The 13850-nt window shown below is 44.3% G+C and overlaps 1 protein-coding gene across 5 annotated transcripts in view; it reads right to left on the bottom strand.

Moving 5' to 3' along the window:
• cenpe (centromere protein E) overlaps positions 1–13850 on the bottom strand; it is a 28399-nt gene that overhangs the window by 1891 nt on the left and 12658 nt on the right. For 4 of the 5 annotated variants that reach the window (XM_085381166.1, XM_085381167.1, XM_085381169.1 and 1 more), the window contains exons 34-53: positions 13576–13797; positions 10939–11100; positions 10555–10788; positions 9470–9703; positions 8216–8332; positions 7954–8124; positions 7718–7864; positions 7227–7460; positions 6154–6375; positions 5986–6072; positions 5542–5622; positions 4842–4961; positions 4566–4748; positions 4270–4479; positions 3782–3994; positions 3390–3593; positions 2943–3119; positions 2747–2847; positions 2513–2610; positions 2252–2387 (exon numbers count right to left, since the gene is read on the bottom strand). In XM_085381166.1, coding sequence (XP_085237292.1) covers positions 2252–2387; positions 2513–2610; positions 2747–2847; positions 2943–3119; positions 3390–3593; positions 3782–3994; positions 4270–4479; positions 4566–4748; positions 4842–4961; positions 5542–5622; positions 5986–6072; positions 6154–6375; positions 7227–7460; positions 7718–7864; positions 7954–8124; positions 8216–8332; positions 9470–9703; positions 10555–10788; positions 10939–11100; positions 13576–13797 — 3353 coding nt within the window. The remainder of the gene's footprint in view (positions 1–2251; positions 2388–2512; positions 2611–2746; positions 2848–2942; positions 3120–3389; positions 3594–3781; positions 3995–4269; positions 4480–4565; positions 4749–4841; positions 4962–5541; positions 5623–5985; positions 6073–6153; positions 6376–7226; positions 7461–7717; positions 7865–7953; positions 8125–8215; positions 8333–9469; positions 9704–10554; positions 10789–10938; positions 11101–13575; positions 13798–13850) is intronic. The other variant, XM_085381171.1, reaches the window with a different exon arrangement.

Below are 13850 nucleotides of genomic sequence, written 5' to 3'. Positions count from 1 at the left end.
TGATAACTATGGAATGTGATCTGTGTTTGTGCAGTGAGCGTTCAAACCAAACCACCATCAGGACAGCAACGGGCTTCATCTGAATGACAGTTTGTCTAAATATCTGATCAGATCTTAATCCTAGTGACACAACAACTTGTATTGTTGTCTTGGGAGACAATAGCACTGTCTATCAACTGGAAATAATTTGATGACTATTAATGTTGCTAAACCAGTTTCAGAGGATAACTGTACGGCAAAACCAATTAGAAAGAAACAGAAGAGAAAACTTAAAATAACACAAAAAAACAACAACAAAAATCCCAGAAACGTGAGAGATTGAGACACAGTTTGTAACATTGTTCACGCTTAAGGAAATGCTTAATCAGCAAAAAAAATGCATATGAACTTGAGTGTCATCCCATTTTTAATCCATAAGGTTTGATATGAGGTCAGGCGAGCCTTTTCAGTTCTTGCCTGCCATTAAAGATGCAAGAAGCAGCTGCAATATTCTCCTAAAGGGTGGACACGATCATACACATCTTCAGCCCACGCGACGGCCACGTACAACGCACCAAGTTACAAAAATCAAGAGGTGCACGATCGGCCGATGCGCCACAAAGAAGGATGTGATATGTGATATCTTCAAATTAGCTTTTAATGCAGCAGTTATGTTAATATGAATCATCCTTGTTGTATAAATAAATATAATGCAAAAGGTGGCGACGTGCTTTACACCAGCGGTCCCCAACCCCCGGGCCTCGGACCGGTACCAGTCCGTGAGTCTTTGGTACCAGGCTGCGAGAGTTCAGGCTCAGGTGTGAAATGTATAGTTTTCAGGGTTTTTAATCGGTTTTCAGCGTTATTTTGTTATCATTTACTCTGTTTTCCTTGGTCTTTTCACGTGTGTTATGAATAAATTCTCTTTTTTTCGGTACTGGTACTAGTTTTATTTTGTTGTATTTATCCGCGACACATTAAAGGCCGGTCCATGAAAATATTGTCGGGCATAAACCGGTCCGTGGCGCAAAAAAGGTTGGAGACCGCTGCTTTACACTACTGCAAACAATGTTTTTGGATTGTGCTTGTTTATCTAAGGCTTGGATGCAGCTGCTCTCAAGCTCTCTATGCACTGTTCTTTCAAGCTGATCTGAAGGTCACATGAAGTTTGGTCTACCACTTTATGGCAGAGTTGATGTCGTTCCCCATTTTTGTGTTAATACCAGCGACCCGTTGTTTCACAAATGTTTGTAGAAGCTGTCTGCATGCTTGGATGCTTGATTCTATACACCTGTGGCCATGGAAATGACTGAACACCTGAATTCAGTGATTTGGATGGGCGAGTACAGCACAGTGCAGGTATAGATGATATTGATGGAGCAATACAGGGACATATGCATAGACAGTACAGAAGTAAATATGGAAAGTAGCATTTTAGATTCAAGATCTTATACCAGTTCAATGTTTCCCTGTTTGAGGGAGTTGTTCTACAAATGTTACTCCTTTACCACAAAAAAAAGAAAAAAGAAAAGTGTCTTATTGGAACAAATGGAGATTTACACTCAAACAGATTTGATATCATTTCACGGTAAAATAATAAAAACTCTGAACTTCAACATGCATTTAAAATGGGTCAGTCAGCTTTAAGCTAATTAAAGATGATTGAAGGTTAATAATGCTATACTGATGCTATTATATTAAGTTTTAATGCTGCTTCCATATGCAGACAAAATGTCTGCATATGGCACTAAAGCATGACTAATCAAATGGGTGGTTATTTATCAAACAGGCAGCAGTGCATTTGTATTTTTACAGTTCACCATCAAATTTCCAATCATTATAATGTAGGATTCCTCAGAGTGAGTGTTACTGTATGTCAGATTTACAAATGACCTGCTGCGTGTGCTAAAGAAGGCACTGCAACGTATGCAGATGGTAGTACAATCTGCTGATAGTAGAGAAGAGAAATTAAGAAAACACAGCAAGAGGAATTGCTGTTAATCACTCAGTGGGTTTCTGAGTCAAAGAGGGGGCTAAAATGTTTGATGTTGTAGCCGACCAAACACTGTTACAGTCAACTCAAACCAATAACAGTTGCTAAGACGGGCATTTCAGTCATCATGTCCATGATAGCTGGAAGAAGAGCCACAGTAACACAAGCTGTGTGTAGAATGTTAATGATTCCACAGCAGTAAACATCACTCAAAGTGTTTTCTACTTTAAACACACGTAGCGATTGTATCGGTTGCAAAGACAGTGCTGATGCCGTTACCTTTCCAGTTCTGTGATTTTCATGTGAAGCTGGCTGACTTCCTTCTCCAGCTTGGATTTCTCCATCAGAATACTGCTGCTGACCACAGAACTCCTGGGGTTGGTCAGTCTGGCATGAAGGTCTTTACCCTGCAAGACTGATTCCAACATGAATGCATCATTTAAACATGCTCCTCTTTCAATGGTTACACCTGAATTAGTTATTCATCGGTCAGATTTCTTTGTTTGTTAGCAGATATACATGCACAGCGCTGACACTTACACGACTCTTCTCCCTCCTGTTGGGATTTTCTCAAAGTCTCTTTAAGCTTCCTCAGTAACTCTTCTTTTTCCTCCAACAGTGTGTTCATCGCCTGGATCCTGGAAGACAGAATGCCGGTCATTAGAGTCAGCAGTCCTGCAGCAGGCCACAGGTCTTGACACCACTGACCCTGAAAACCACAGTGGAGAAAAACTAACAAACAAAAGTGTAAGAACGAATTCAATAGCTCTTTACTCTCGTTTGTGTTCGTCGGATGCTGAGCTGAGCTTCATCTCCAACTGCAACAGCTTGGTCTGAAGCTTCTCCAGCTCAGCCACACTGGGTGATGATTTTTTCTGAACCAAGGAGGACAAAGATCATCGTACCAGCTACTCATTCGTCAGATAACCAAACTGAAGTGCAGCTGCGCTGTTATATGAAACCAACAAACCTCAGATTCTCGAATTTTGCTCTTCAGAGCTTGTATAGCGTTCTCTTTCTCTTCAACTAGTGCACGGTTGTCCTGCAGCTCAGTCTGCAGGAGTTGTGTTGCCTCTTTGTGGTTGGAAACTTTGGCATCAGCTTTGATGCGTGCCTCCTCCAGCTGCTCAGTTTGAATATGCAGAGCCTGAAAGTGAAACACATTCTTCATTATTATCTGTGGCTCTCAACTTCACCAAAACAAACAGTGCATTGGTCGGGGACTAGTTTGGGTGGTGAATGAATCCACCATTGGATGCTCCGATTTCTAGTAGCAAGCTGGTGTCTGTAAGCGTGTGTGTGAGAGAGACTGTGTGTTTTCATGGTAATGAAGGAACACATCACCCAGTACTAACTGATGTTTCAACTGCTTTGAACAAGAGAAGGAAAGAAATAAGAAACCGTGTGGCAAACACACTTTCACTTTTTCCTCTGCGTGTTTCAGCTGAGAAGCTAGCTGCTGGGTTTCCTTCAGCAGAGCTGCGACTGTCAGAAGCGCTCCCTCCTCCAGCGCCTGCAGCAAAGTGGAACTTTTGCTTTTCACCTCCCTAAGGTGAGACTCTGCCTCAGCCTCCAGCTGTTTTAGCTCTTCAAACGGACCCTTCTGCTCATCAGTGATACTCTATGGGAGGTAGGTGGAAAAAAAGAGCAATGCGGTAAATATCATTTAAAAGATTTCTTCTAATCCAAACTAACCAATCCCCCCAAGCAGTCTGTGATGTGCATCTAGATTAAGAGCCAATCATTTGATTCATTCTGAGAGCTGGAATTATCCATTCAGAGAAATCTTTGTCAAACACGTCAACTGACCTGCAGAAGACATTTCTTGCTTTGTATCCCCGCCGTTCTGCGGTCAGACTCCAGCTCCAGGATGCTGTCCAGCCCACTGAAGCTAATTGGCTGGTTGGTGATCAGGACCTGCAGCTGCTTATTGAACTTGAATCGTTCTTGAATCTCATCCTTCAGCTCATGGAGGTAGGAGGTCATGTGGTCCCAGAGCTTGTCCAAAATGCTGCTCATTTTCTACAAAAATCAGCAAAGTCACCATAAAGTACCAGTGATGGAGAAGTGGATGCACATGAACAGGAGGGAGTAAAATCAAATCTATCTCCAGCTTCAACAAGTAACAACCTTTGTTGCAAGACTGACAATACAGCTTGTTATACACCACGTGACTAATAATGATAAAGTAGACACCAGAAAAGTACAGTCTTCTTCTCAACTTCTCAGAAGCTGGTTTCTTTGAATGGGACAGAGAGAGCGTCCAAGTGTTTCAGGGGGCAGGGCAGAAGGCTCACCTCCATGTAAAGTTGCCTCCTGTCCAGCAGCTCAGGCAGTCTCTGCTGCCACAGTGCGTCAAAGCCCTTGACTTGAACAGAGTGGCTGGGCGCCTGCGCTCTGCATAGAAGCACATCCTGCAGCCGTCTCTCCTCGAAGACGGCCAAGTCGTTTTTCACCAGCTCCTCAAAAATGTTCCTGTAGCCAAGTGCCTTCACACGCAGCAGCTCCTGTGGGAAAAGGACCAGAGATGACTTCATTCAAAGACCAGCATATTTAGGAAATTTTGTAGTACAGTCAAACTACAGCCAGTTACTTGAATTTTTCTGAGATTTTCATCAGTTGACTGTCCCAGCTGAAAGACCGCATCATAGGCATCCTTGGTGGCCTTGGGAAGAGGATGCTTCAGGGAACGCCGCTCCCTCAGGCCCTTGTCCTGAGTTATATTGTCATAACTACAACAAGTGTTTATGAATTGCTGGAACCTTTTGAAGGACTCCTATAATGACAAGAACCAGGTAGCATCAGAGTTATGATCACACTGCATGCTAGAAAGACATTTGAGCTGCAGAGCAGTCAGTGAAGCCGTTACCTCAAGCTGTGTGTCTTGCAGTTGTGACGACAGCAGCTCCTTAGCCCCGCTGGTGCTCGGCTCTGACCTGCTGAGCTGCTCTCTGAGAGCAGAGATGGTTGCGTTCGCTTCGCTGAGCAACTGGAAATGAAAATAAAATCACAGTCAGCATTTAGCCATCCTCAACTTTATGCCAGCGATTTATTCTTGCGTGTAATTGACATTCCAGCTTTTCATCTGCGTAGAAACTCTCTATTAAAGAATGTCACTTCTGACAAGCTAGCTAAAATATGAGATTCCCTCCAGTCCACCTAAATATAGTGCCTTTCTACTTTACCTGAGCTCTGATGAATGCATTCACACACGTTCACACCAGTCAATCCAAGTCGGGAATAATGGAAAAGGGGCATTATTACTGCAGCCCACTAGGGGCCTCAGTTCACAATTTGGGAACCACTGTTTTACAGCAATACTGAACAGAGCACCATGTTTGTGTCCCTGCCATACAAGACAGGAAGTATCAGCACTCTCCAACTCAGTCCTCAGCTTTTAATCATAAATGGACTGGTGCTTACATCACACGTCTCAGTAATCCGCACACTATGTTCAGTGTCTTGCCCAAGGATAATTCAGCATGCAGATTAGAGGAGCTGTGGACTGCATTATCATAATCCAAAATTATGGTTCTAAAAAGAGGAAACAAATGAGAGCAAAGACTCACCTGCTGCACTGCATCTGCTTCACTTTCAGCCTGAGCGCGTCTTTCTGTGTGCATTTGAACTTGCTCTTTAAGCTGCAGTATCTGACAAAAACAGAGCAGGTCGAGGTGTGAGCATGCAACACAGCTAACAACAGTGCTAACTGGGATGGAACCCATTTAGACCAATGGAAAAGGTTTTGAAAGTGGGGCTCATCCATGTTTAGAAAAATTGTCAAAAACCACCAGCTGGAGGATCAAAAACCGAGAGCACTCAGTAAATCGACATGCACTTCTTCGGTGTAGGCAAGGCTGCAGAGGTTAGGATACACTTATGCAGGGAATGCCGACGTGCATTTGTAACATTAAATGTGTGTCAGTGGTAGGTGGTCGGGCTAGCTTCCCCACAGCTTTCATACTAATGTAAGCATCCACAGTCGAAACAAGCAGAAAATGACTGGGACCTACGTCTTGTTGCAGCTTGGCTTCTTGCTCTCCTCTCTCAGGCTGCTGCTGCATGTTCAGCTGACTCAGCTTGTCCTGGATGGCTGAGATCTGCAGATGAATGAGAAAATGTGATCAAGTTTCCAGGCTGCTCTTCCTGTTCTCGGTCACTTTAGAATAGCACTAATTTACCATCTGCATCCTGTCCTCCAGCTCTGCCCGGAGCTGCTGCTTCTCCTGCCTCAGACCCTTCAGGATCTTCTGCAGCTCGTCTCTCTCCTCGCTGACAGACGTCACTCTGCACAGCAGCTTCTCCATCTCCTCGGTGGAGGTCTGAGTGCTGAGCTCCTTCTCAGACAGCAGCCGTGCTCCTTCTGCTTCAGCCATTTTCAATGCATCGGTCAGAGTCCTTATCTGTAAAAGACACGATTGGCTTTTTCACTTAAATGAAATTTCATAGATGTTTACAGAAGCAAGATAAGACATGAACCTGCTGATTTAAAGAACACAGGCAGATCAATGACCCTGTCTTTCTGCACAAACACAACAAGTCCATGAGACAGAAACGCAGCGAACGTTGCAGTACAACACCTGCGAGTGAAAACTAGGATCTACGGACGCTAGAAGACCGACTGAGAACCTCCTGAGGTCAGAAAGTATTGTATTGCTGTTAGCAGCGTGGAATAAGACAGGGACACGTTCGTCACCAGTATTATTCCTTACGGTCACATGGATGGTTGGAAGGACAGAAAGACATCAATCCAGTGGACAAGGTGAATACCAGCGAGTCTTACAGTAATAAACAAATACATGAAGTACAGTAGAAAGCTACTATTGGACTGCTACACCTGTATCAGTCCTGGGAGAATCACTACACTTATTATGTAGATGGATCAGTGAAACTAACAGTACGGAGTCTGAAAATCTGATGAAGCTAAAAAACACCAAAGATGTTGTTTTTCTATGAAGGAGCACATTTTCCTCATCACTGTGCATGTGTTGAATTTACTTCTTCATCACAGTTGATGTGGACAGTAATATGTGTCTATATAACACACATCACTGTGTAGAAAAGAGGCTTCATATTGTACCATAAAGACAGCCGCTATCAACATGCAATTGGCAAAGGACAGAAGGAAAAACTCCCTTTTAACAGGAAGAAACCTCCAGCAGAAGCAGGCTGAGCAAGGGGCGACCATCTGCTGCCACTTGTTTGGTGGTAAGGAAGAGAAGGAGAGAAGAAAAGCTGGAGCTGTCAATCAGACCTCAGACTGCAGCGTCTCCACCCTGTCCTCCAGCTCTGCTCGGAGCTGCTGCTTCTCCTGCGTCAGACCCTCCAGGATCTCCTGCAGCTCGTCTCTCTCCTCGCTGACAGACGTCACTCTGCACAGCAGCTTCTCCATCTCCTCTGTGGAGGTCTGAGTGCTGAGCTCCTTCTCAGACAGCAGACTGTCTCTCTCTGCTCTCACACTCTCCAGCTCCTCAGTCAAAGCCTTTACCTGTCAGTGAAAACATAAATCTAAACAACCCCAACAAGCTCCACTTGCATTTTGAAGCACACAAAAGAGTTTCATCTGTGCATTCTGTAGTGCTGCAATGTGTCTCTTCCCATGCGCTTAATACTTTATTACTTAAAAGAGGCAGCAGTCACTGAAAAATTGACTTTTATAATTGGGTGTGGTTAGAGATGACATTAGATCGGCACGTCTTCCTGACCATGTATGCTACACAGAGAAAAGCACCCCGAAAGTCTTACATGTGTTTGCAGTTCCACCAGCTTATCATTGTGCTCACTGGGAAGCCCATCCAGCTTCAATATTTGTTCTTCTAGCTCTTTGATCTGCTTCTTTTGCTCGCCGTTTTGCCCCAGGGCCGTCCTCAGTTCCTCCTGATTCACAATCATCTGTAAAGAGAGAAAAAAAAAAAGTTTGCTTTGACACAAACCTGATAGAAGAACAGTAGCACGAAGGAAGAGTAGAAACAGCAACTTACCATTTCCACATTTTCCTGCAGGTCCGTCCTGAGCTGGTCTCTCTCAGCAGTGAGAGAAGCCAAGGTAGCGCTCAGCTTCTCCACATCCTCCGATTCCCTCTGAAAGGTCGTCATCAGGAGAGCCTCTTTCTCATCTCGCACACACTGCAGCTCCTGTGATAGCTTCAGCATCTGTCACATTTCCAGCTGTCACAACTCTGACTCGAGGACTCATTTAGAGTCCACACACTGAGCAACAAGCCTGAAATAACATATCACTTACCTTCTCCCCTAAATAAGACTCTTTCTGCTCATGAGCTTTCACGAGATCTGAATTCTTTTCTTTTTGTGTTTGAAGCTCATCCTGAACAGACGGTAGAACAACCTGCATCTCAGCAACCTGGAAAACAAGCAAACATCACGTAACAACTTATTCGTGTATCGCTTTTCACACATAAAAGTCACAAAGTTCAAGTACGACACAGTTCATATCCGAACAGATAAACATGTCAGCAGAAGGCCTCATAAAACGGAAAATTGTTTTTTTCATGCTCATTAAGGTGAGGTTAGAGACAGCAGTCTAAGCAGAGGAGCCAGACCTCCCCCTACAACTTCAGTAGCTGTTGAACGGATAAAGTTGTGGTGTACCAGTGGTTAGAAATACTATTATTACTTTAGTACTACTTTAACACAAAGTCAGGGCTGACCAGGGACCATTGCTGCGAGTCACACTGCGCAGCATAAAGGCCCTTTGACAACAGACGTGGCAGCTAAGGATCCAAAATTTGTTGCACTGACCGCTGCACTCTGTCGTTTTTTGCACCAGTTCTAAGTGTACTAGATGCGCCTGCTCCTTGTCGTTTCAAAGCATGGCTCTCTCCGACTTTATATCCTCTACAAGAGTTTGTGTTGTATTATCTTTAAATGTTCAATAAAAACATGTATTGCACATTCACAACGAAGAAAGCTTTGTAACTATCCCGACCAGTGAAGAGTGTGTCATTTCCACAATACAGCTTTCCCTCTGAAGTCCACAGAGCTGTTGAAAAGGCTCTGGAGGTCCCTGTGTAAGCACGTAAACCTGTGACATAAAAATTAACTGAACTCTGACATACACAGAATGTTTTCATTCATGGTGATGAAGGAAAACGCTGGCACGTGAAAGGGCATTTACCCTACCAGGACCTGAGGTAAAGCAGTAAAGCACCCCACTAACAGCCAAACTCATCTGTTCTCTGATTGGATTGTTAAGTTTGTGATTTACATGACATTGCCCAATCAGCTGAAAGGAGGAAAAATTGGGTCAAAATTTGTACTCGTAAGTTGAAACTCACACACAGCCAAGGAAGTTGAGTGCAGAGTTTTACACATATAGTTTTTTTGCTTTGTATTTGTAACCAGACCTTAACAAAAATAAATAAATAAATTTTGTTAAAATTCCATTTAACAGGAAGAAAGCAGAAGCAGGCTGAGGGAGGGGCGACCAAGGGGTGAGGGGAAAAGAAGAGAAGAAAAGCTGGAGATGTCAATCACAGACCTCAGACTGCAGTGTCTCCACCCTGTCCTCCAGCTCTGCTCGGAGCTGCTGCTTCTCCTGCCTCAGACCCTCCAGGATCTCCTGCAGCTCGTCTCTCTCCTCGCTGACAGACGTCACTCTGCACAGCAGCTGCTCCATCTCCTCTGTGGAGGTCTGAGTGCTGAGCTCCTTCTCAGACAGCAGCCGTGCTCCTTCTGCTTCAGCCATTTTCAATGCATCGGTCAGAGTCCTTATCTGTAAAAGACACGATTGGCTTTTTCACTTAAATGAAATGTCATTGATATTTAAAGAAGCAAGATAAGACATGAACCTGCTGATTTAAAGAACACAGGCAGATCAATGACCCTGTCTTTCTGCACAAACACAACAAGTCCATGAGACAGAAACGCAGCTAACGTTGCAGTACAACACCTCCCAGTGAAAACTAGGATCTACGGACGCTAGAAGACCGACTGAGAACCTCCTGAGGTCAGAAAGTATTGTATTGCTGTTAGCAGCGTGGAATAAGACAGGGACACGTTCGTCACCAGTATTATTCCTTACGGTCACATGGATGGTTGGAAGGACAGAAAGACATCAATCCAGTGGACAAGGTGAATACCAGCGAGTCTTACAGTAATAATCAAATACATGAAGTACAGTAGAAAGCTACTATTGGACTGCTACACCTGTATCAGTCCTGGGAGAATCACTACACTTATTATGTAGATGGATCAGTGAAACTAACAGTACGGAGTCTGAAAATCTGATGAAGCTAAAAAACACCAAAGATGTTGTTTTTCTCTGAAGGAGCACATTTTCCTCATCACTGTGCATGTGTTGAATTTACTTCTTCATCACAGTTGATGTGGACAGTAATATAGGTCTATATAACACACATCACTGTGTAGAAAAGAGGCTTCATATTGTACCATAAAGACAGCCGCTATCAACATGCAATTGGCAAAGGACAGAAGGAAAAACTCCCTTTTAACAGGAAGAAACCTCTAGCAGAAGCAGGCTGAGCAAGGGGCGACCATCTGCTGCCACTTGTTTGGTGGTAAGGAAGAGAAGGAGAGAAGAAAAGCTGGAGCTGTCAATCAGACCTCAGACTGCAGCGTCTCCACCCTGTCCTCCAGCTCTGCCCGGAGCTGCTGCTTCTCCTGCCTCAGACCCTCCAGGATCTCCTGCAGCTCGTCTCTCTCCTCGCTGACAGACGTCACTCTGCACAGCAGCTGCTCCATCTCCTCTGTGGAGGTCTGAGTGCTGAGCTCCTTCTCAGACAGCAGACTGTCTCTCTCTGCTCTCACACTCTCCAGCTCCTCAGTCAGTCTCTGAATCTGTGCAGAAACACAAAGGTCAGTCCAAACTGTGACTTTAAACAGTGAAAGACATGAAAATGGTGGCTGAATGTAACAAAGGGATGCACACAGCAAAACTGCTGACTGTACACATGTTAGAATAAAGCAAGTATAGAAACTTAGTCCTGCCTGGTCTGTGAGCTCTTGTAACTGGAGGGTACTGCCTGCATCTTTGCCACTGTTCGGCCTGCTCTCCAGGTCTGCCTTTTCACTCTTCAGCAGGTTGATCTCATCTTGTAGGATTCTGATGTTCTCCTGAGAAACCCTCAGCTCCTCCTGGTTCTCAGTCATCTGAAAAGTTTTACCCACCATGACTATACAAGTCGACTCTGATAGTTTCAGCAATGCTACGGTTATTCCATACACAGAGAGAAGTATTTTTCTCTCACTGATGAATTCAAAAACTTCTGTAAAACATTGGCTAGAAATGCACGCGAGGACTCAACGCACGGAACAGGCCGTGTGTGACACTTGTAGGGAGGTGCAGGTTACAAATAAAGGGTTTTATTAATGGGTTTGTGGTTATGCCGTAGCTATGGTATAATTTCTTTCTTTGTACAAGATTCCTAGAATTTTTGCCACGAATAACTGATGTTTTAAGAAAAACCACATTAAAATTTCTTCTGTTAAGTTTTTTTAATATAATAGTTAATATGCCTTATTGATCACGATATTGCAGAGATTAAAACACTGGTTTGAATTGTTGAATGGACTGATTCTTATATAGCGCTTCTCTACTCTCACGGAGTACTCAAAGCGCTCAAGACAATATGCCTCATTCACCCAATCACACCCATTCTCACAAGCACTTTATCTACACTTAGTGCTTTTCTAACGACATTCATACTCCGATGGATGCATCGGAGAGCAAGTTGGGGTTAGTATCTTGCCCAAGGATACTTGACATGCAGACTGGAGGAGCCAGGGATCGAACCACCGACAGTAGGTGACCTGCTCTACATCCTGAGCTACAGCCACCCTGCGGTGTGTGCAAAGAGCAGGGACTTATCAACGCGAGCTTATGACCTGCGCTTACTGGGAATTCCTCGTTCATGGGAAATAATTGCAATCCTCAATCCGTATCACGAGTGGGGTTCAACGGGTTACCCACGCCTCTCGGCGAAGGGTAGACACATGCTGATCCACTCAGTGTGGCGCGCGTGCAGCCCCGGACATCTAAGGGCATCACAGACCAGTGATGCAGTTGGCTCTACTGCTCTGGTTTAGGATGGATCTCTTTAAATCTGATATCCCGTCACGATGTTAGAAATTCAAACTCGATAAAGATATCAGAGAACTCACTAAATTAAGGTTGGGCGATATGTAAAAATTTTCCAATTGACAATCGTCAGTCCGATAACCGTTGATAGGTGATATACTTGTGCAGGTGCAGACTTTTTGATAGGCGGAGCAACGTAACAATGTACAGGCTCATATATAACTGACTGACAACTGCTTAATAGGTTACTAGCTTAGTTTTACTGATCTCTAAAATTCCTCCTGAAGTGTTGACAAACGTCAACTACTTCATTAGTTAGTGAGGGGAGGAGCTCTGTGTCTGTGTGAACTTGTGTGTCAGCTAAAGGAGGCAAAGGCAACACAGTTGATTTCAATACTGCTGCAAATAGTGAATGACCACCACCACATCGTGGTAGAGGGGTATTCTAGTGATGCCAGGAGCAATCTCGTTGTGAGCATTGACGCTTGCAGCTTGGCATTTCTCTCCATGCCAGATATTCTTGGGCAAGACACCAACAAGAAGTTGCTATATGAATACATGTGGATATTAGATAGACAGCACTTAAGCATAGAAAGAAAAAAGTGCTTGTATGAATGAGGCAAGTTGTATGAAACGCTTCGAGTGCTCAGAGTAGAACAGCGCTACATAAGGACCAGTCCATTTAACATTTGCTGATGACATACCAAGTATGAATCTACTGAAACAAACAATATATCCAGTGAGATGCTGTAAGTCAAATGCAAACACAAAAGTAGTGCACGTTGATTTGACATAAAAGCAAATTGTTTTTAGATAGCGCTTTTCTGTTTTATAGTGTAAGGTAAATACTCTACAATAATACAAAGAAAACAGAGAACCCCAACAATCACATGACCCCCTATGAGTGAGCGCTTTGGTGACAGCTCTGCTGGAGGTTTCTTCTATTTTAACATGAAGTAACCTCCAGCAGACCCAGGCCAGTAAAAACAATCTTCCATCCATCCATTCGCTTCCGCTTATCCTTTTCAGGGTCGCGGGGGGCGCTGGAGCCTATCCCAGCTGTCATAGGGCGAAAGGCGGGGTACACCCTGGACAGGTCGCCAGTCTGTCGCAGGGCTAACACACAGGGACAGACAACCATTCACACTCACATTCACACCTAGTGACAATTTGGATTAATCAATTAACCTATCCCCACAAGCTGCATGTCTTTGGACGGTGGGAGGAAGCCGGAGTACCCGGAGAGAACCCACGCAAACACGGGGAGAACATGCAAACTCCACATAGAAAGACCCCGGCCTGATGGTGGAATTGAACTCAGGACCTTCTTGCTGTGCACGGTGGCACGGTGGTTAGCACTGTTGCCGCACAGCAAGAAGGTCCTGAGTAAAAACAATCTTTAAATTTAAAATTGATTTAAAATCCAACAATTAGGATCATGATGGTGATGGCATACAGGGCAAATATCATACTGTGTGCACTCATCAGAAAACCCAACCGGGCTAAAAAAATAAATACTGAAATTCTGATTTTGGTTAAGCTTTTACCATCTCCACCCTGTCCTCCAGCTCTGCCCGGAGCTGCTGCTTCTCCTGCGTCAGACCCTCCAGGATCTCCTGCAGCTCGTCTCTCTCCTCGCTGACAGACGTCACTCTGCACAGCAGCTGCTCCATCTCCTCTGTGGAGGTCTGAGTGCTGAGCTCCTTCTCAGACAGCAGACTGTCTCTCTCTGCTCTCACACTCTCCAGCTCCTCAGTCAGTCTCTGAATCTGTGCAGAAACACAAAGGTCAGTCCAAACTGTGACTTTAAACAGTGAAAGAC

The sequence above is a fragment of the Rhamphochromis longiceps genome, linkage group LG15 (assembly GCF_057381845.1).
Source record: "Rhamphochromis longiceps isolate RC_006_pf linkage group LG15, R_longiceps_female_GT1.1, whole genome shotgun sequence".
Lineage (NCBI taxonomy): Eukaryota > Metazoa > Chordata > Actinopteri > Cichliformes > Cichlidae > Rhamphochromis > Rhamphochromis longiceps.
The sequence above is the reverse complement of the archived record's forward strand: the minus strand, read 5'-3'. Positions and strand labels throughout refer to the sequence as shown.